Source organism: Neolamprologus multifasciatus, chromosome 12 (assembly GCF_963576455.1).
Source record: "Neolamprologus multifasciatus chromosome 12, fNeoMul1.2, whole genome shotgun sequence".
NCBI classification, from domain to species: domain Eukaryota; kingdom Metazoa; phylum Chordata; class Actinopteri; order Cichliformes; family Cichlidae; genus Neolamprologus; species Neolamprologus multifasciatus.
In genome coordinates this window covers 22814218-22833740 of record NC_140450.1, presented here as the reverse complement: position 1 = coordinate 22833740, position 19523 = coordinate 22814218, and the positions used below count along the sequence as shown (strand labels likewise).

The 19523-nt window shown below is 40.4% G+C and overlaps 2 protein-coding genes across 4 annotated transcripts in view; one reads left to right on the top strand and one right to left on the bottom strand.

The window, feature by feature from the left end:
* lzts1 (leucine zipper, putative tumor suppressor 1) overlaps positions 1-10060 on the top strand; it is an 18821-nt gene extending 8761 nt beyond the window's left edge. For 2 of the 3 annotated variants that reach the window (XM_085181460.1, XM_085181462.1), the window contains exons 2-10: positions 1258-1604; positions 1708-1836; positions 4241-4303; positions 4742-4901; positions 5007-5398; positions 5520-5693; positions 5817-5948; positions 6886-7080; positions 7375-10060. In XM_085181460.1, coding sequence (XP_085037586.1) covers positions 1374-1604; positions 1708-1836; positions 4241-4303; positions 4742-4901; positions 5007-5398; positions 5520-5693; positions 5817-5948; positions 6886-7080; positions 7375-7917 — 2019 coding nt within the window. In that variant the 5' untranslated portion in view covers positions 1258-1373 and the 3' untranslated portion in view covers positions 7918-10060. Of the gene's footprint in view, positions 1-1257; positions 1605-1707; positions 1837-4240; positions 4304-4741; positions 4902-5006; positions 5399-5519; positions 5694-5816; positions 5949-6885 lie in introns of all 3 variants that reach the window. The other variant, XM_085181463.1, reaches the window with a different exon arrangement.
* Positions 9077-19523, bottom strand: hspb11 (heat shock protein, alpha-crystallin-related, b11). The gene is made up of 5 exons (XM_085181493.1): positions 19296-19523; positions 17305-17411; positions 14991-15059; positions 14864-14907; positions 9077-14770 (listed from the first exon to the last, which is right to left on the bottom strand). The coding sequence occupies exons 1-5, from the start codon at positions 19385-19387 to the stop codon at positions 14678-14680; spliced, it is 405 nt and encodes a 134-aa protein (XP_085037619.1). The 5' UTR covers positions 19388-19523; the 3' UTR covers positions 9077-14677.

Genomic DNA, 19523 nt, shown 5'->3' with positions numbered 1-19523 from the left:
GACTCTTTACTACAGTGGTGCACAGGACTGCCTCGCTTTAGACTCTTGCGAGTACGAATTTACCATCATTAGCCATTATTCAACATTTTCAGTATATGTTTAGTTTGTAGAATATACTTGGAATTTTATCCTGAACAAAACTGAGAATCAAAACTGAAGCAGTGCTGAAGATGTCTCTTATTATTAGTGGTCTTTGTGTATTTCTGGATGTGCTTTCCCTTCTTGTATTCATCTAGACTGATCAAAAAATATTTCTTTTCTGCTATAAACCCAACAATACTTTTATTCTTCTGTATGCATGCCACTCTGTGTCAGTTGGTGTCTTGTTGATTTTAAAAACATTTTTTTAAATGTCTCAATTCCCTTACTTTGGTTTTAGGGTGAATAAAAAGTCACAGCCTTGATCAGCACTCCCTATGAGGCATCTCAGAAACAGTACAATGAGAGTTAGTTTCCTTACAAACACTGGAGGGCAACCATAAATTATGAATTAAACTCAAGCCAAATGCAATAGCTTAGATATATATAACTTATAGGAGGTCGTTAGTCACAGGCTTTGTTGCTGTGGCCATTATTAAATGCTTAAAAGCTCAGGACCATGTGGTTCCAGGAGCCCTTTATCTGCTGCTGAGGGGACTTTTCCCTTGTGGGTTAGAGCACATGATAGCAACATCTGGGGTCTGGTTATCTTTGAAAGAAGGCGAGGAAAATGAGGACAACTGCACAGTCACACTCATAACGTGTGACTGTGCAAATAAATGTCCTTGTAGACTGTAATTAGAAATGTTAACTACATAAATTCACACAGGTTCTGTGCACTTAATCTTTATTTCATAATTGCTGCCGGTCTATCTGTAATATGTTCCAAAACAATAGCAAATAGAAAATAATATTCAGATGGCAGCCCCAGCCAATTGTTGAGAAGGCAGTAAGTAGTCTAATTGCCAGTTTGTTTAGAGGAAGGGCACCCAAAGGGTTATTTGTCAAATTTAACGGCTGAGTCATAAATCTAAACATACACAGCCAGGCAGAGTGCCAAGATAGACACTTTTTTTTCACTTTGTTTGCTTTGCGAATTTAAACACCTGCCTCAACACTGCACAATAGACTGAACAACAATTAAACAACAGTGATACGCATCAAAAGTAAACTATGATTTGAGCAACTAAAATAAGGCTGTATCCTTTCCATGGAATAAAAATCTTCTGTTTAATGATACTGTGCATCCTTTATGTTTATCCTTTTCTCGTTTCACAGATGAAGCCACTGACAGAACCTCCGTGGGGTCACGAGATGAACCTTTCCCTTACTTCACTGTAACCTCACCGTTTAGACTTTAGCTGCATCTCGCCCGTGCGTTTGCCTACAGGACCATGGGTAGCGTCAGCAGTGTCCTCAGTGACAGCAGCCTCAGCAGCAAGCACTGCAAGGCATCTCAGCACAGGTTAAAGGAGGGAACAAGCAGCCACAGAAAGAGCGGAGGTTGCAACCTTGACGGGTTACTGAAGTGCGGCTTCAGTCAGGGCTACTCATCCTCCACTCATCCCTCCAAAGGCCTCTCCCACTCAAGGTCTGGAAGAAGCGAAGATTTTTTTTATATTAAGGTGAGATGACATGTTTTGGGGGGTTTTGATAGCATGTGAGAATGAAAAAATTACAACATGCAACGGTGCTTTGGGGTAACAGATTTATTCTGTTTCACACAAGGTAAGCAATAAAGAGAGGTCAACGCACCACAGAGAGAGATCAGCGGAGGGACAGGTAAACAGAAATGGGAAATCTGATGGGCAGATGCAACCAAAACTGCTGCTCATGTCTGGAAATGTGACTGAGAAGGTGAGCCTGGTGTTGTTGTTGTTTTCTTCCTCCATGCTTAATCGTGCTATTCTTAGAATATAAGACAAGATTTAAAAGGTTAAGCACAAAAAAATTAACCAATTTATTCCAGCTGTTTCTCATTACAGCTGTTGCTAGGCAATCAGACACCTACAAGTTAGTGCTCAAGGCTACAAAAACGACAAAAAAACTGTAAATAAAGTAGCAGATATAGCCCATGTTTATGAAAGGTGGGGCTAATTTAGGGAAAGATGTCCCTTGGGCTTGCATTTTTCATATGGCCAGCAGGTGGCAAAAAGAACCTGATCTAGAATTTAGCTTAAGGTAATTTATTACCTCTGTTAACCTTTTTCTAATAGATGTATGGTTTCCTTGACTAGCTTCATGTTATAGGTCTTGCATTGTTTATTATAAAGAATAAAGCAGAGCTTGGCTACTGTAATGATTGATTTTCAGTCAGATTCGACTATCTTTCCTCTTCGGCTCCATCCTCTAATCCAAGGTGATCAATATATCCAAGACGATGGTGCCCACAGGCTTCACAGCCACTGCCCACAATCCACTTAATTGAAATTACAGCAGCTATCTCATTCTTTTATACAGTTTATACATCAGACACAGTCAGGCTGGCAGCTCCCTCCAGCATGACGCTAACTGGTTGCTAGCTGAGTTCTTTTTCACAGTCAGGTGAAAAAGAAAGTTTTCACAGGACTCTATGCAGTCCATGGAAAAACGGGGTAAACTGCGATTCAGTAGCTTATAGAAAGACCTTTAACAGCAACAACCTGAAGTAAACATTTTCCACTTGTTGTGGAGGATTTCTGGTCCACTCTGCTTTTCAACATTGCTTCAGCTCATTCGTTTATGCACAGTTCTCTTAAGGTCCCGTCACAGCATTTCAATTAGGTTGAGGTCTAGACTTCTTTTCTTTTTCAGCCATTCTGTTGAAAAGTTGCTGCCGTGCTTGGGGTCATTTTCCTGTTGCATGCCCTCAATTACTGAAGAAAAAGAACAAAAGAAAGAAGCCCAAATAATGAGCCCTCCGCCACTGTGTTTAACAGATCGTATGAGGTGTTTGGGCTGAAATGTTGTGTTGTGTTTTCAACAAACATAATGCTGTGCATTATGGCCAAACATTTTGACCTGGAGGTGGAAGATCCTCTCCTGTTCCTCCTCCCCCGCTCCTGTTACGACCAACAGTTGTCCTGAATGTTTTGCACTTGTAAATAATCTTTCTCACTGTATAATGACAGACTTCAGATTGTGGCACTATAACCCTTTCCATAAAGATGGGCAACAAAAATAGTTTTACTGAAATCATTGCTGATACTTGCTGTTCTGGAGCATTTACACTAAAAGTTCTGCTTTTATAGAGGCACCCACACTTGAGCTGATGGTAAATTAATAGAGTATATTTCATTAGCATCACCTGACTGCTAATTACTCTCATAATTCCTACAGAAGCAGCAAGGGTTTACGTAGACTGCATAGAGTCCTGTGAAAAACTTAATTTTATACATGACTGTATATGTCATAGGCTCCTGTGTGGAAGATGGATGGAGCCATTGTGATGTCAGTCTATGGTTTATCAAGTCCAAGCAAGCAAAGTCACAAGCAAAGACTGGATTTGACTTTTGCCTTTTGCCCTTTGCTGTTGGCCATCATAAAAAAGAATTAAACTCTAACACAGTTTCATAAGTCTTTACTTTCCAATCCTAGATGCTGCTGCTTTCATCTTTGACAACCCAAAACATTAAGCAAATAGGTTTAAAGTAATACATTTAGATATTAATTGAGATCATGATGTACTGTATTTTCATGCCCTTATAAAAAAAATGTAGCTTCACTGTGCTTTCCTTAACTGGAACAGTTGCTATGGTTATCCTGACAACCATTAAGAAGTCATGATGAGTAGCTGAAATAGACTTTAACAACCTCACAGCGAAGTGGAGGATAAAACATGCACAGCAGGTAGTTTAATAAGTAGCAGCTATTCCTCATAACCTGTGTAGGACCTTCCCAGCTTATTAATCACTCCCTCCCAGATTAATGACCTAAGGGTGCCTTGATCTTTTCAGAAAAGTCTTCTCTGTGCCAAGAATACCAAAGCAAACAGCATCGTCTTCTATAGGTTTTTAGGCCTCATGGACGGGGCTTGGCTACCTTGAGGAGGAGGAAGGGCGGGATTTAAGTAGACAGCACAGACTAAGGAAAAATAAAAAATAAAGCGAGGGATCAAGGGCCAAAGAGAATTTGAGAGATAGAAAGAAAAAAACATAAGGAAAGGCATCCCAGCCATGAAGTCAGTGTGAAAGAATGCTGAGTTCACAAGCTTTACCTCTTACACTTCAGCAATAGCTCATATTATTAATATCACTGAAAAGGGCTATTCATCTTCCCTCAGACAGCACATGGAGGAGAGATATGGGATGCAGAAGGAAGGAAAAGAGGACAGAAAGAAGCGAAGGTATGGCACTGCTTGTGACATTCTTGGACAGCCCAGATGGGGCATGTGGAGTATAAGTTCATCTTTGAAATGAGTTTTCCCTTTTTTGACAGTCTGGTGAATTTTACTTGCAACTACTGCTGTGTGTCTTTTAATACCAGCAGCTTGTAGAGAAGCAATTCTGCACGCTTCAGTGGTTCTATTTCTAATATGAAAAGACACACACAAAAAAATCTATCCCTTTCATTTGTACGGACTTCCAGCATGTGACAATATTTATCTATGTAAAGCCGGTCATTATGATTTGTAAGTTTAAGAATGTGACTCAAATTCAGCCCTTTATACTTCTGTGAAAAAGGACTTGCTTTTGGCTGTGATGTTAACTAAGAGGAACCCAGTGAATATAAATACAAAAGTAGGGAAGAAGAGCCCTGACTGTGTGCCATTTCACTCTTCTAGACTTCTGCTGAGAAGTCATCGGTCCATTCCACTGCCTTCAAGTGCGTAAATCCCACAAGGACTTCATCCACAGAGACAGGCCACAACAGCCTGGACCACATCCTTTGTCCTCTGAAGAAAGCAAGCAATCCAAATATTAGAGACAAGCGGGACACTTCAGGTTTTCGTCTATATTTCACGCATGGATTGATGCTTTAAAATACATTTTGCTTGGGTTGAATGAAAAATTAAACGAACGTACCCGATGTTATCTCTTTCCCCTCAGGCACTCTGTCCGACTCTGGACGCAACTCCATGTCTAGCCTTCCCACCCACAGCACCAGCGGCAGCCTAAGTGCTTCCACAGGCCCTGTCAGTCACAGCGATGGCAGCTCCGCTCCTGCAAATAGCCTCAGCGAGGGAGTACAACCCAATTTCCCTCCATGGGTCAACGGGAATAACGCTAACCTTGACTGTAGTTACGGTGCTGATTTAAACAGCAGTGGGTTGGTATCTAAGGCTAATGAGGACGCCGGCTCCCCACTCTCTGCAGATGAGCCGAGCGCTCTCTCTGAAACTGCAGGTGGGATTCGGTCTCCCATAACTACAGATGAGTCACTGATTGAACGCTTGGAACAAAAGCTGCTGGAGAGAGAAAGTGAACTACAGGAGCTGCAGGTACAGAACTGTCACGTGAACAAAAAGTAGAGGTTAATAAAAAATAAAAAACAGCATGTGCTCTTAATCACGATGAATATGAACACTCCTTAGTAATTAGGCCTCTTTCACTTTGTAACAGGTGAGTTTTGAGGAGAAGGAAACAGACACCTGCCAGCTGTTTGAGGATAGACAAAGGTACTGTGCTGAAGAGATGGAAGGGCTGAAGCAGCGATGCTCCACAAAGCTACGCCAAGCGTCCCAAATGGCTGCAAAAACACAGCAAGCACTCCAGGTGCAAGTCAGCCAGCTCCAGGTCAGCCCTCGTCTGCCTTTATTTAAAACCACATATTCCTGAGTCATCTTTATCCTACCAACCATATTTCATGTAACACTTGACCACTTGAATAATTGAAAGGAAAAATAAATTCTCATGCAGGCAGAGAAGGAAAGGCTTCAGGAAGACTTCTCTAAGCTAACTCGGGAGAAGGAGCTTATTGAGCTCAAACTAAAGGCTTATGAGGCAGAGAGCACACAGCTAGCTCCGACCCTCGAGGAAACTCAGTGGGAGGTAAGTCATGGGTTATATATGTGATATACTGTAAGTTAGACATGAAAGCTTGTAGCATGAAAACCAGTGTAATACAATATAGAGCTGAAGTCGGATACCAGCTATCCTTCCATCACCAGAGAAAACACTTGAATATCTTCTATGTTTTATGCTTTTTCATTATCACTTATAAGAAAGAATTGACTTGAATTGAACTGAAAGCCATTTGCACTGCATTCAGTGTAGTGCATATTGATACGTTTATATTGTGAGTAGCTGCAAACTTAACTCCTAAGAATTTGGGAGAAATGCTGATTGATTTTCTATATATATGATTAACAATCAAAGAGGCTGCCAAGGGAATTATCACCAACTCTGCAGCTCCCTTCAACTCCAACTCCAAGAAGCTTTTCAGCACCTTTCACCTCATTGTTTGGTTGCTGCACTAATCTGATTTAGTCTCGCCAGACCCCTCACTAACATTTATCAGCAGCAAGAATCTGCTCTGATAAACTAAGCTTAGAGAACACAGCTCTTGAACACAAGCCTTTAACAATTTAAGGTGAAGAAAAAAAAATAGCTACAAGGAGTCCAGAATTTTATTAGCTTATTTATTAACTATCTATTTTACAGTTAATCTTTGGCACGTGAAATTGTTGTTTTCCATGCGTACAATCATTCCTGGCAGAGAAATGTATTAATGTTTTTTTTTCACGGTTTCTGTGCTAATTTTATAGATTTTTATAAGACTAATTGTAAAACAAACTTTACAGTTGAATCCGTAATACTGTGGGTATATGCTATCTTGAGGCAAATACACCCACAAAAAGACACATTAAGGGGCAATTCAATATTAAAACAGCATGAGGCTAAGCAGTTGTTTACGTTTCCCTAACTGCCTACTTTACAGACGATAATTCACAGTTTCATCTTCATAATCGTCTTTGTCTGAATGTAGGTGTGCCAAAAGACAGGAGAGATCTCACTGTTGAAGCAGCAGCTAAGAGAGTGCCAAGCGGATGTCAGCCACAAGCTGAATGAGATAGTCGGCCTCAGGGCATTGCTAAAGGAAAAAACAGCAAAAATGGAGATTCTGGAGAAACAGAACAAAAACCACGAGGACAGTCTTCACTCCCGCACCATAGACATTGAGGTTAGTCTGCTGAGTGCAGTTTACGCCACTGCAGAGATGAGACACGGACATGTGCATAAAATGCTCACACAATGCTCATATGACAATAGCTTGGAAGGATCCCTGCAATCATGTGCTATATTTGACTGCAGCATATTGAGTAAAGTGTTTTCAATTTCCATGTTTTAGCACACTTAATTACAGTCCTAAAAAGTGAGCTTACTTGGCACTTTGCATAATTAGAGCCTGTTACATCCCTCACAACAGTCGTATAATTGCTGCCTAGGTTCTGACCATTTTCCATTTTTAATTCAGGTGTGCCAAAATGAACTCCAGCGCAAAAAGAATGAGGCAGATCTTCTGAGGGAGAAAGTGGGCAAACTGGAGAAAGACATTCAAGGAATGAAACAGGATCTAGTCACTGCCAAAGAGCAAAGGCTGCAGCACAGTTTGCAAGTCAGAACCCATTCCCCGTGTCAGACCTCGGAAAGCCAAGGTTCAGAATCCACAGACCAGGGGCGAGAGGGAGAGAACAATGAGCACACCTCCACAGAATCCCTCCAAAGAGAGGTGGACAGACTTAAGCAGCAGCTACGGGAGGAGAAGAATGCTCAAAAGAGGCTAGCCAGCAGCTTTGAACAGGAGAGGCAGACGTGGAACAAGGAGAAAGACAGAGTTATAAGGTATCAGAAACAGCTCCAGATCAACTACCTGCAGATGCACAGGAAGAACCACGACCTGGAAAGGATCCTAAAGGAGCTGACAGCAGAACTGGAGAGCCGGACAGAGCTAAGCATGGATGTCGCCTACAGCTCAGGGTTACAAACTTATGACGATGTTATTGCCACAGAGATTTGAAAGCTGACTGCTTTTTTCAGCCGTAGATAATTATCTGTCTCTGTGTCTCAGGCAACGTCCCAACTGGAGTTCATTCACTGCTAATTAGTGTGCTTAAAGAGTTATTTGACGGAATAGCTTTTGGTAATGACAGTGTTATCACTTGTTTAAAAGTAAATAGTAAATTATTTAATATTCGGGGGGGGAGGGGGGGGTTGTTTGTTTTTCTGCCTAACAGGATCACTTAATGTTCAGCTGACTTATTTCCTTCATGATTAATGTCTGATGGCAATACACAATAAGCATGGTAGCTGCTTAACATCTGTCTCTCCCAGCATGACCAAATGACAAAGATATCATCTACTGTGAGTCTGGGCTTCTTCGTTTTAATTTGCTTAATTAATCCATCTCACTGTTACGCTCCCACATTTTGTATTCGTAATGGGATTGAGCATGGAATGTAGTTTAAGCATTTTTTATTAGTCATTTCAAAAACGATACACAATTATAAATCGTGGCTATTTTCTAGAGACACCGGTGTAACAAAAGAAAACCACAAAATACATAATGAAGTCATGTTAAGCTGCCATGCATTGTGAGTCTTCTGCAGTATAATGAGAGGTCTATATACAAACAGACAACAGTGGCACTAATACATCTAGCTCTTTAAAGTTCACTTGTGCGATCAGCAAATTTACATTGATAAAATTTGCTGAAAAGAAGTCACACAGAGTCCTGTTATCATGTATACATCAGTCCACTGAACACATATATATTTTTTAATGTAATTGTTCAAATTTGTTTACTACAGCCAATTCTACAAACACAAGCAGGGATTAAAAATGTTCACTGTGCATCTCTCTGATAAAAGAAGGACTGTGTATGTGTGTCTGTTCTTCATTATTTTCAGCCGCTGCTTATCTGGTCTTCTCATTTGCTGAGGGTATTTTTGTGGGCGAAAGGAAGCAATGATGAGTGCTCCTGCTCCTTTAGTTAAAAGCTGCTTTTTGTTAGGCCTTGGGAGTTTCCTGTTAGGAAACAGGTAAGAGACCTACAACGTTACCTCATATGTGGCAACCACATGCAGGCAAATTACTACACCTTAAAGATCCAATGGATGATCTCCAGTGGCATCTCAGCCACCACCCCACCCATATTTTTCCAGAACTTAATGAAGTAACCAGAACTTAATGAAGTACAATATAGACCTCTAACAGACACCAAGTGTAAATGTTGGCATCTATTTTGTGCTTTGTGAGAAGGAGACAGATTGAAGGGAGCTGGATAGTCTACAATAAAAGCAAATATTTTAGAAGTTTAAAAAAGGGCGATTTTCCAGTAATGTCTATCTAAACCGTTCATCTAACTTTGCGAAAGCGTAAGCTGGCGATGCTCCCACTGGAGGCAAACAATCTTTCCTAGCTACAGTCCCAGCCATTTGGCTCTAATATTCTGGAGCTATTCCACTCCCCACAAGGGCAAAGTAGTTTGTGAAGCAAAAGTTTAACTATTCCACCAAGCTCAACACTAACATAGACAGACAGTGAGGCAGAATATATGATTCTACCTGCAGGTCAAGAAGGATTTGGAGGGAGACAGACTAAGTGGAATCTAAGCTGGGTGGCTGTAACCAGTAGGCACTCAATACAAAGTACCTTACTCTAAGCCTAGGCACAGAAACTGGTGAAACAAGGAAAGTAACAAAAGGATGGTGGACATTGCAGCTATGATAATGGTTTTAAGAAGATGCTCGAAACCCCATTTTCAAAAATAAATCAATAAGCCACAGAGCAACTTGCATATCATGGACAAAAATCTTTACTAACTCATCCTGGGTTAGTATGAACATAGCTGATTAGCAAAGCAAATCAAACATGTTGCAAATGGTTGCCTTTTGTGCATCACAACTTGTAATGTTGACAAAATTCTTGTGCTCTATTTTGAAATCAAGATTATTCAAAAGTGACTTTTGCTTCTACAACGATATTTCAGTGTTTCCAATGCTGTGAAATTGAAATAAAAACAGAAAGGCAATATTTTCAACTGAACTAAACTAAAATGTTGGGAGAATCAGGTCTGATCATTGTTCTGGGTTGCCCTTTTTCAAATGTAGCAGACATGAAGACACGCCCTTGGTTTAGGCAAGAGTGACAGCTGGATAGAGCATGCAGGAGAAAAAGCGTACTTCCTTTGACTTTAACAGACTACCTGCCTGATTCTCACGTGAAAGCATTAGGACCTTGCAGGTAAAAGACTGTTTAATCTTCAGTCTGACTGCGTTTTCTCATGCTTTTTTGCTGTGTAATGTCTAGAAAAGTTCAGCACTCCAGTGCTTTTGTCTAAGCTGTTTCTATTTGGAAACTGAGGAGGCAAACTGATGTAGTGTTGAAAGCACAGGGTTTTTCCATTTAGGCTTTAGATCAATGAATTTCCTTGCTCAACAGTTTGGGAGCCTGGTTTATTGGCTTTTATTCCATAATGTACCAAATGTTTTTAGTGGCTGACTGTCTGGTTTGTAGACAGGCTAATTTAGCCCCTGTATTCTTTTACTATGGAGCCATGCTGTTGTAATACATGCAGAAAGGTTTAGCGCTGTCTCACAGATGTTGTCTGGCTGGCACAATGGAAGAATTTAAACTCGCATTTCTGGATGAAGCCACAATTGTGCTCATTGATGATGGTTTCTGGAATTGCTCTTTGTCCTTGTAGTAATTTTCTATTACAGAATTCCATATTCATGTCTGAAGATCATGGCCAGTAAATAGAGGTTTTCTTCCTGTTCCAGTGCTTACAAGCATTGATAAACCATCTCTGGAACTTTTAATCTGATACATTGATAATGTAGAAGTCTCATAAGGTGACAAAAACCTGTGGGTTTTCTTGGGTTTAAAGGGTTAAATTAACTCTTTAAATATGAAGCAGAAGTCCCGCTGCCCCAATATTTATTATGTAACACATCTATAGTTTAGGCTGAAAATCCATGCTTTAAATATGATTCTGGTTTTTGACAGTAATTTATGAAGCCCTGCTACGTAGCAAAGGCACTGAGGAGCCACTCAATAAGCATGGTTGAGATGTCTGAGGAGTACTATGCTCGCTAGGTGCTTTCAGTGGCTAGCCCTGTATCTGACAGCTCTTCTTTTTCTCAGCCTGACAGCATGGAGACAGGTGGATCAGCATAGTGTACAAAGTAAGGTAAGGGACAGCCGCTGCAGGGTCAGTAGGAGTTGCAGAGAGGCCCAATACTGCATTCTGGTTTGCATCACGACAGCACATTACATCAGATGTGAGCTGGATTTTTTTTTCTTTCTTTGTTATACACACACTGGCAGCTTCTTTGGAAACCGGTTTAGTGAGACTAATTTTGCCAGAAAACAGATTAAAGAGCTTTCTCCATCTCCCAAAGAAGCAGCAGCAATTCCCATTATGCCTGTTTTTAATCATTACTACAACTATCTTTTAATATGTTTCTCAACTGAATTTCATAAGGGTGAATTTGATGAGCAATTGCTGGAATTAAACTCATAAATAAATATGAGTGTCAATTCTTCACTATCATTCTCCATTCCTGTTGGACTTAAATAATAGGAAGATTGTTTCCCTCTCCCATCTAATCAGCTAATTTCGGCCTTTTGATACCACTTCCTTCCTTTCACAACAGCTCGTTGTGTCTCAGCTTCCGTCATAAATGAGCTGATGAGACCAAATCAGAACTGAAATCAAATTAAGGCCCATTGTCGGTGTGCGTGGCTTCGTCATCAACGTGAATGGAGGACCACACTGAAGAGATAACAAGAAATTTAGAATCGCTGGTTTGTCATGAAAGAAAATAACAGAGCTGGGGTGGGTGGCGGATTTCTTCCTCAAAATAACCACATACAAAACATCAACTATATTTACACAATTGCAATAAAAAATGCAATGTTGTTCCTGTGATTTTGAAACTTAGCCATTTTAATGTGTTTTAACTGATAATTAACTGAAAAATATATTGCATGCATACATATTTGTTGTGGGCTTTTACTAATTTTACAAAAATCGACCTCTGTCAGCTGTGTCATCTACTGAACAGGGGTTTTCAGGGAGGATCCGATCTCTTTTTATAGACTCAGCTGAACATACAGAGTTCTGGTCTAGCAGATGTCTGAGTATGACTAAACAGCAGTTAGACAGCCATCAGTAGACTGGGTGATAATTTAGCCCTACCCTGCAGTGACATGATAATAATGCACTCATATCCTGCTGTGTTTCTTCTGATCGGCTGATAGTCAAGCACAAAAGGGCCTGAATTCATTAATAACACAGAGGAGCTTTTTCAGACCTGTTCAACATGCAAAGCGAGGCTCTTTGGTTACATTTTTAAAGCAAACATATGAATTAAAATTCACACCTGAACTACCGAGGAGGGAAAAATGTACTCCTATGACTCTGAAGCACTGCATTTCACGGTCCAAACCTGACTTTCAAAAATATAATAAATATTCCATACTGGTAAATAATAGAAGAGTCAATAACACCGTATCAGTTTCTGCCTTGGCCTCATTACTCATTACACACTCACATACTCAAATGTGCTCCATCCGAACTATACCCCTAAGCAATTAGTTGCTCTAAACTATCAGGAGGCCAGTTATTGAGGCAACTATTTCATATTTTTATTGGTTTATTCAGGGCCCTGCATACAGACCAAGCTATAACAAACACAGGCTCTGCAAATCCCCAAGCCTCGTGCAGTCAGAAAAGTAATTGGGGAGGGAGTCCCAAAGGGTCCTCACATACTGCTGAAGCCTTTGCTACCGACATGTTGAAATGGCAGCTGAGGTATATAGGTTTATGAGTGTTTATGAGGAAGCATTACTGTGTGTGTGTAAAGGATATATACAGTAAGTAGAAGAGGTGGCTTGAATATTTTGTGTGAACAGGCCTGGAGTCTTTAGACACTCACTCGTTGGCTGGGAAACCATCTGGTCCCCCAACCCCCCAGCAAGGTTGCCCATGGTTATAAATGTCTGTGGCAATGTCAAATTATGTTCGTGAGGATGGGGGTGGGTGGTGGGCGGGCTGTATGGATTCCAATTTAAGCCCCTGCTGCTCAAAATTACTTAATTAATTCTATCTCTCACACAGAGAGAGAAACTTCCTTTGTAAGTAATTCTACCATTCATCACCATCCGGCTCTTTTATTCCAAGGCTTTGCCTATTATCAGCTTGTGAAATAGGCAGGAACAGTCGAATGTAGGATTTAAAATAAGGCCCATTAGTGAATCCATAACATTAAATAAGCAAAAACTGTAAAAATGAATTGACACAAATGTCCTAATCATAAGGCAGGCTTAAAAATACATTCAAATGTTTTCTCTATCAAACGTATCCCAAGAAGATTCATAGTTCCCCAGCTATGTCAAATAATGCATGTGTGTAGGTTTTTTTTTTATTATTGCTTAATTAAAAATGAAATACCACAAAGTCATGCAGTTAGGTCCATATATATTTGGACACTGACACAAGCGTTGTTTTTTTTACCAGTTTACAGAAACATATTCCAGTTATAGTTCTGTAATGGACACGGACATAATGTGGAGACTCTCCACCTTCATTTGAGGGTATCCACATGGAGATGTGGATAATGGCCCACAAACAAACAGCAACTGAAAGCTGCTGCAGTAAAGGACTGGCACAGTATTAAAAAGGAGGAAACCCAGCATCTGCTGATGTCCATGAGTTTAAGACTCCAAGCTGTCATTGTCAGCAAAGTATTAGAAATGAACCTTTTATTTTCAGTTATTTAATTTGACCAACGACTTTTGAGCCCCTGGAACGAAGAGGTTGAGTTTAAAAAAAACAAACACTTTAGTTGCTCACATTTTTAAGCAATGAATTAAAGCTGAAAGTTTGCACTTCAACTGCATCTGAGTATTTTCATTTAAAATTCATTGTGGTAATGTACACAATCACAATCAGAATAAAGTCATCTCTGTCAAAATATTTATGGACCTGACTGTATATGTTTATGAAAAAAAGAAATGGTCATATTATTTTTATACATGTGATGAGCTCACAACGTTGCACAACTCCCATGAAAATAAAAAGTATGCCTGATTTCACTTCAAATTTCAGCATCCATGACTTCAAGGTCATCTTTTTGTGCACTTCTGGATCTGAACCAGAGGTAGGCTAGAATAGGTAAGGTGGAGTTCAACAGGAACAGGAATAACCATGAAATAAACTTCAAAGATCAAAAACTACAGACAATCGGTGCAGCGGACACTTTTCACTGTTTTTAGAAATTTAGAACTTCGCGCTTTTCTGCAGCTGGCTGACTGACCAACAACAACACAAGCAAGAGGGGCTTACAGACTGCCTGTACTACAAACTCGCCATCACCAGACTGCAAACGCGCTACCTCTGCTGAAAAATAAATTCTGCTTTATACATTCTGTATCCACGAGTCCGCTAGGGTCCGAGTGACGTAAATTTTGTCATCAGATGGTTAGCGCGAGGGTCTGTGTGGATGTTTTAATGCCTGCCATTTTTTTTATACTTGTAACCACACAGACTTGTTAAAGAAGTATAACAGGAATAACTACTCAGCTCTTGGGTCTCCAGCTATCCAAGTTCCCAACTGAGTACATTCTAGGCTAAACCAAATGTGTAACCAAAATTAGATTCAAGTCAGGCCAAATTTAAATAAAGTATGGTTTTTGATTTTTATGGGTTTGCCGCATAACTTTATGATCACACCTCGTAAATGTTATACACACAATCATTTTAATTATGTGTGTTAATTTTTTACACTGACTCTGTGAACTGAGACAAAGTGATCATATCCCGCAGTGATGATGAAACGAAGGTGGGTGGCACTGCATCCATTTAGCTGAAAGAGAAAAATAAAGACAAGTCATGGCTTCATTAATTCTCATTAAACTTATTCATTCTACATTTACTTTACATTTCCATTTGAACCTACTGTTATAGCATTTGACTGAAGATGTCCCTCTGTACTTTCAAACTCTGCAAGGCAAAGAGTTTGTTAATCCCAGTTAAAAACACTGTGAATGGTGCAAACTAATACTTTGACTGGATGTCCTTATTACCTTTCTCTGCGACAGGCTCAAATTGAGAAGCATTTTGTGAGGTGTTTTTTTCTATTTTCAGGTGCTTCACTGCAAAACAATTAGAAAGAAATCAGCAGAAGATATTCAAAATTGGAAAGAAACCATGAAATAACACGAGATATAGATACAAACTTTAAAGAAAATAGATATGTCTAGAAAACAATATTTAACAATAAGCATTTTAAATATGGAACAATGTTACACCTCATCCTTGAGACGTTTCTCTTCCTTTAAATGACCCAGCAGTCATTTACTGTCCAGTGTTTGACAGATTAATCAGCTTTCCTTTTTTTGAGCCACTTAATTACAGTTTTATTGACATATCGTGACAGGAACTTAAGGGGGGCTTGTTGAGGCCACGTAAAGCTCAGGAAGCCCAAGAAATTTTTCAAATAAACTGCAGAAACATCATGACTGCAAATGAGCTGCTGGAAGGTTTCATGAAGGGGTGATTATGTCTGCATGGACGAGTCATCAGAAAGAACCCTAACCCCCAACCAATACCGCTGCCTGGTATTGAATATTAGCAGTGGAGAGATAAAACACATAACCTGAGTGTGCAGTACTAATTAAAACTTTGGGGGCTCCGAAGGAGCAGAAACAACAATGACAAGAATGGATTCATGCGTATATCAGCAAATTATAAATGCAAATATCTTGTAGTTGGCTGAAAAGAAAAAGTCAATTTCTACAATAACACCACTAAGAATTTGTTATCCCACACATTACTTTAAAAAGCATAACCTAAACCTTTGGGAAAGGTGTTCATAATTCCCTTGAAGAGCAGCTAATCTGCAATACTACGTGGCTACAAAAAGTGTTTTCAAGCAGTGCTATATAAAATCATTTAAATGCCTGTTTACTTCAGCGGGGTGCATGCAATCCATACAAAATACAATCCCAATTTTAAACAAAGCTGGGATTGTGGAATGCTGTATAAAATGTAATTAAAAGATGAATACATTGATTTGCAAATCTCATGAACCCTCATTTTTTCCACAAAAGAACACAGAAAACACATCAGATATTTAAACTGAGAAAAAAATAAGGTCATTTTGAATTTGATGGCAGTAACACATCTCAAAAAAAGTGGGGACAGAGCCAACAAAAGCTTGGAAAAGTAAGTGATACTAAAAAGAGACAGCTAGGGGAACATTTTGCAGCCAGTCAGGTTAACTGGCAGGTTAACATGTCAATAACATGACTGGGTATAAAAAGAATATCTCTGTTTAAAAGATTCAGGAAATCTGAAGAAATCTCTGTGTGCAAGGGACAAATAAATACAGGCTGCAAATACATGGATACCCTTGATCTTTAGGCCCTCAGGCAGCACTGAAAAACAGGCATGATTATGCCATGGAAATCACTGCATGAGTTTAGGAACCCCTCCAGAAATCACTGTCTGTTACCACAATTCACTGTACCATCCATTCAACTTAGGTTAAAGCTCTATCACGCAAAGAAAATGCCATACATGAACACAATCCAGAAATGGCGCCGCCTTCTCTGGGCCAAGGCTCATTTAAAAGTGACTGAGATAAGGTGGAAAAGTATTTGGAAATTTTTTTTGGATGACATAAAAACTGCATAGTCCCAAGACTAGAGGACAGGGATCAACTGCTTTGTTATCAGCACTCAGTTCAAAATCTCTCTGATGGTATGGTAGCGCCTATTTAACTCACATCTTGTACATCTAGAAAGGCAACATCAGTGATCAAAAGTATATAGAGGTTTTAGAGCAACACATGCTCTTGTCTAGATGACGTCTTTTTCAGGGAAGACCGTGCATGTTTCAACAAGACAATGTTAAACTGTATACTGCACTTATTACGACAGCTTGACTTCATAATAGACAAGTCTAGGTGCTGAACTGGCCTTCCTGCAGTCCTAACTTTTCACCAGTTCAAAAGACTTGTCTCATCATGAACTAAAAAAAACCCCAACAACAACAAAGACCCATGACTACTGAACAGTTAGAATGTCAGACAAGAAAAGTCCAGCAACTGGTCACTCAGTTTCCAGACATTTACAGACTGTTCTTAAAAGAAGAGGGGACACTACGCAGTGTAGTCACAGCCCTGACTTTTTTGGGCCGTACTGATACGACTGAATTAAAAATGAACCATTATTTTTTCTTAAAATTCTTTACATTTTCTATGTTCTATTGTGAATAAAATATGGGTTTATAAGATTTGCAAATTATTATATTCAGTTCATCAAATTTTACACATGGACCCAACGTTTTTAGAACTGGACATGTATGTTTGACCTAAGGTGCACACAGCCTCCATACCATTGTAGCTGTCCACTGTCACAGTGCCAAAGTTTGTAGGTTCAGGGAAGTGAATGATGAACTCTTGAGGAAACATCCCAGTGGACATCCAAAACGTTTTAGTGTTTCTGAGTGATAAGAAAGACAGAAAATCATGACATATTACCATTGATGAGACCTTTTTATATCACATTTTGATATCAACTTTTGTTGTGTAGATATACAATATTGCGCAAAAAAACCTTCTTCATATAAAGCAATAGTCCTACTGCTTTTCCAGTCATTTGCACAATCATGTGACTCATTCAAGCAAAAAATAAAGTACCTAATTCATCAATCCTCTGTAACCTGCCTGAATGACTACCGCCCCATCGCCCTGACCCCCATCATTTTGAAGTGCTTTGAGAGACTTGTCGTGGTGCACGTGAAGAGCAACCTCCCCTGCTCACTGGACCCGCTGCAGTTTGCATACTGGCCAAACAGGTCGACCAAGGATGCTATTTCCACTGCACTTCACCTATCCCACCTGGGCAAGAAAGACAACTATGTCAGAATGCTGTTCATAGACTTTAGCTCAGCATTATCCCCCAAAAACTGTTCGACAAACTCAGCAAGTTGGGGCTGAGCAACTCTCTCTGCAACTGGATACTAGATTTCCTGTCAGAGAGGCCTCAGTCCATCCGAATCGGCGACAACATCTCCAGCACAATCAGGCTGAGCACAGGAGCTCCTCAGGGCTGTGTTCTCAGCCCTCTGTTGTTCACCCTCCTGACACACGACTGCTCCGCCCTACACAGCTTTAACCACATCATCAAGTTCGCTGACGACACAACTGTGGTTGGACCCATCGGCAGCAACGACAAGTCAGCGTACAGAGATGTGGTTCAGCAGCTGGCGTTCTGGAGCAGTGGAAACAACCTGTCACTAAATATGCACAAAACCAAGGATATGATCGTCGACTTCAGGAAGACTCGCTCCACTCACACACCACTCGGCATCCACGGTTCCACAGTAGAGTTTGTTAACAGCACCAATTTCCTGGGAGTTCACATCTCAGACAACCTCACCTGGACCACCAACACCACCTCCATCACCAAAAAGGCCCAGCAGTGCCTCCACTTCCTGAGACGCCTGAAGCGGGCCAACCTCCCTCCTCCCACCCTCACCATGTTCTACAGGGGCACAATAGAGAGTGTTCTGACCAGCTGCATCCTCGTGTGGTTTGGAAACTGCAAAGTCGGTGACCTCAGCCAGCTACATCGGATCGTCAAAGCAGCTGCAGGGGTGTGACGGGTCGTGCGTGACCCGTCACACCCCTCACATGGACTCTTTTCCCTCCTCCCATCCGGCAGACGCTATCGCAGCATTGGAGCCCGATCCTCCAGACTGAGAGACAGCTTTTTCCCACAAGCTATCAGACTCCTGAACTCACTACAGCTCCCCCACTCCCATACACCCACACAAACCACTAACTGACTCTACCGGACTCCACATACCACTGCCTTTGTAAATACAGATGCTGCTCTATGGAGAATCCTACTCTCAGGAATCATGGTCATTTTAAACCACTTCAAAGTCACCTTAAATCTCAATTGTAAATTTTAGACTGTTATTAACCCTTTTACCTCAAAGTGTATATTTACTCCCCTTACCTCAGTCTCAAAGTGTATATATATTTATTATTTTTATTCTTACTCTTTATATATTTCTTGTTGTTCTTTTGCACTGTATGGAACTAGAGCCTCGTCGTCTCGTCTCTATATACTGAACTGTATTTAGCAGAGATGACAATAAAGTTTACTTTGACTTTGAATTTGAAGGGACGAAGCAGTGTTATGTCAACACAACAGACAGCTTAGCAAAGAAGCAATTTTAAGTTGCATCTTCAGGCGCCTTTTAGTAGCAGCTTGTAGCAAAATCACATAATTTGTTTCGTTTTGTTTAAATGGATATATGAAAATTGACAAAGATAAAACTGCTGAGATAATCACAGCTTAAGAACCAGCACTCACCCGTCGATAATGTTTTCTGGTGGGTGATTCTCATCGCTGGATGCAACGAGGACAACTTTCGCACCTAAAGAAGTTAAAGAGGACTCAATCATCGCACAGAAAAGGTTATAGTCTCCGAGGCTTTCTGGTTTTTCTATAACAGGACACAACAAATGCTTTGTTTACAGATTCTTAAGGGGGGAAAGTCGTCAATTGCCGTTGCCAAGCCAACCACTGCGTCGCAAGATA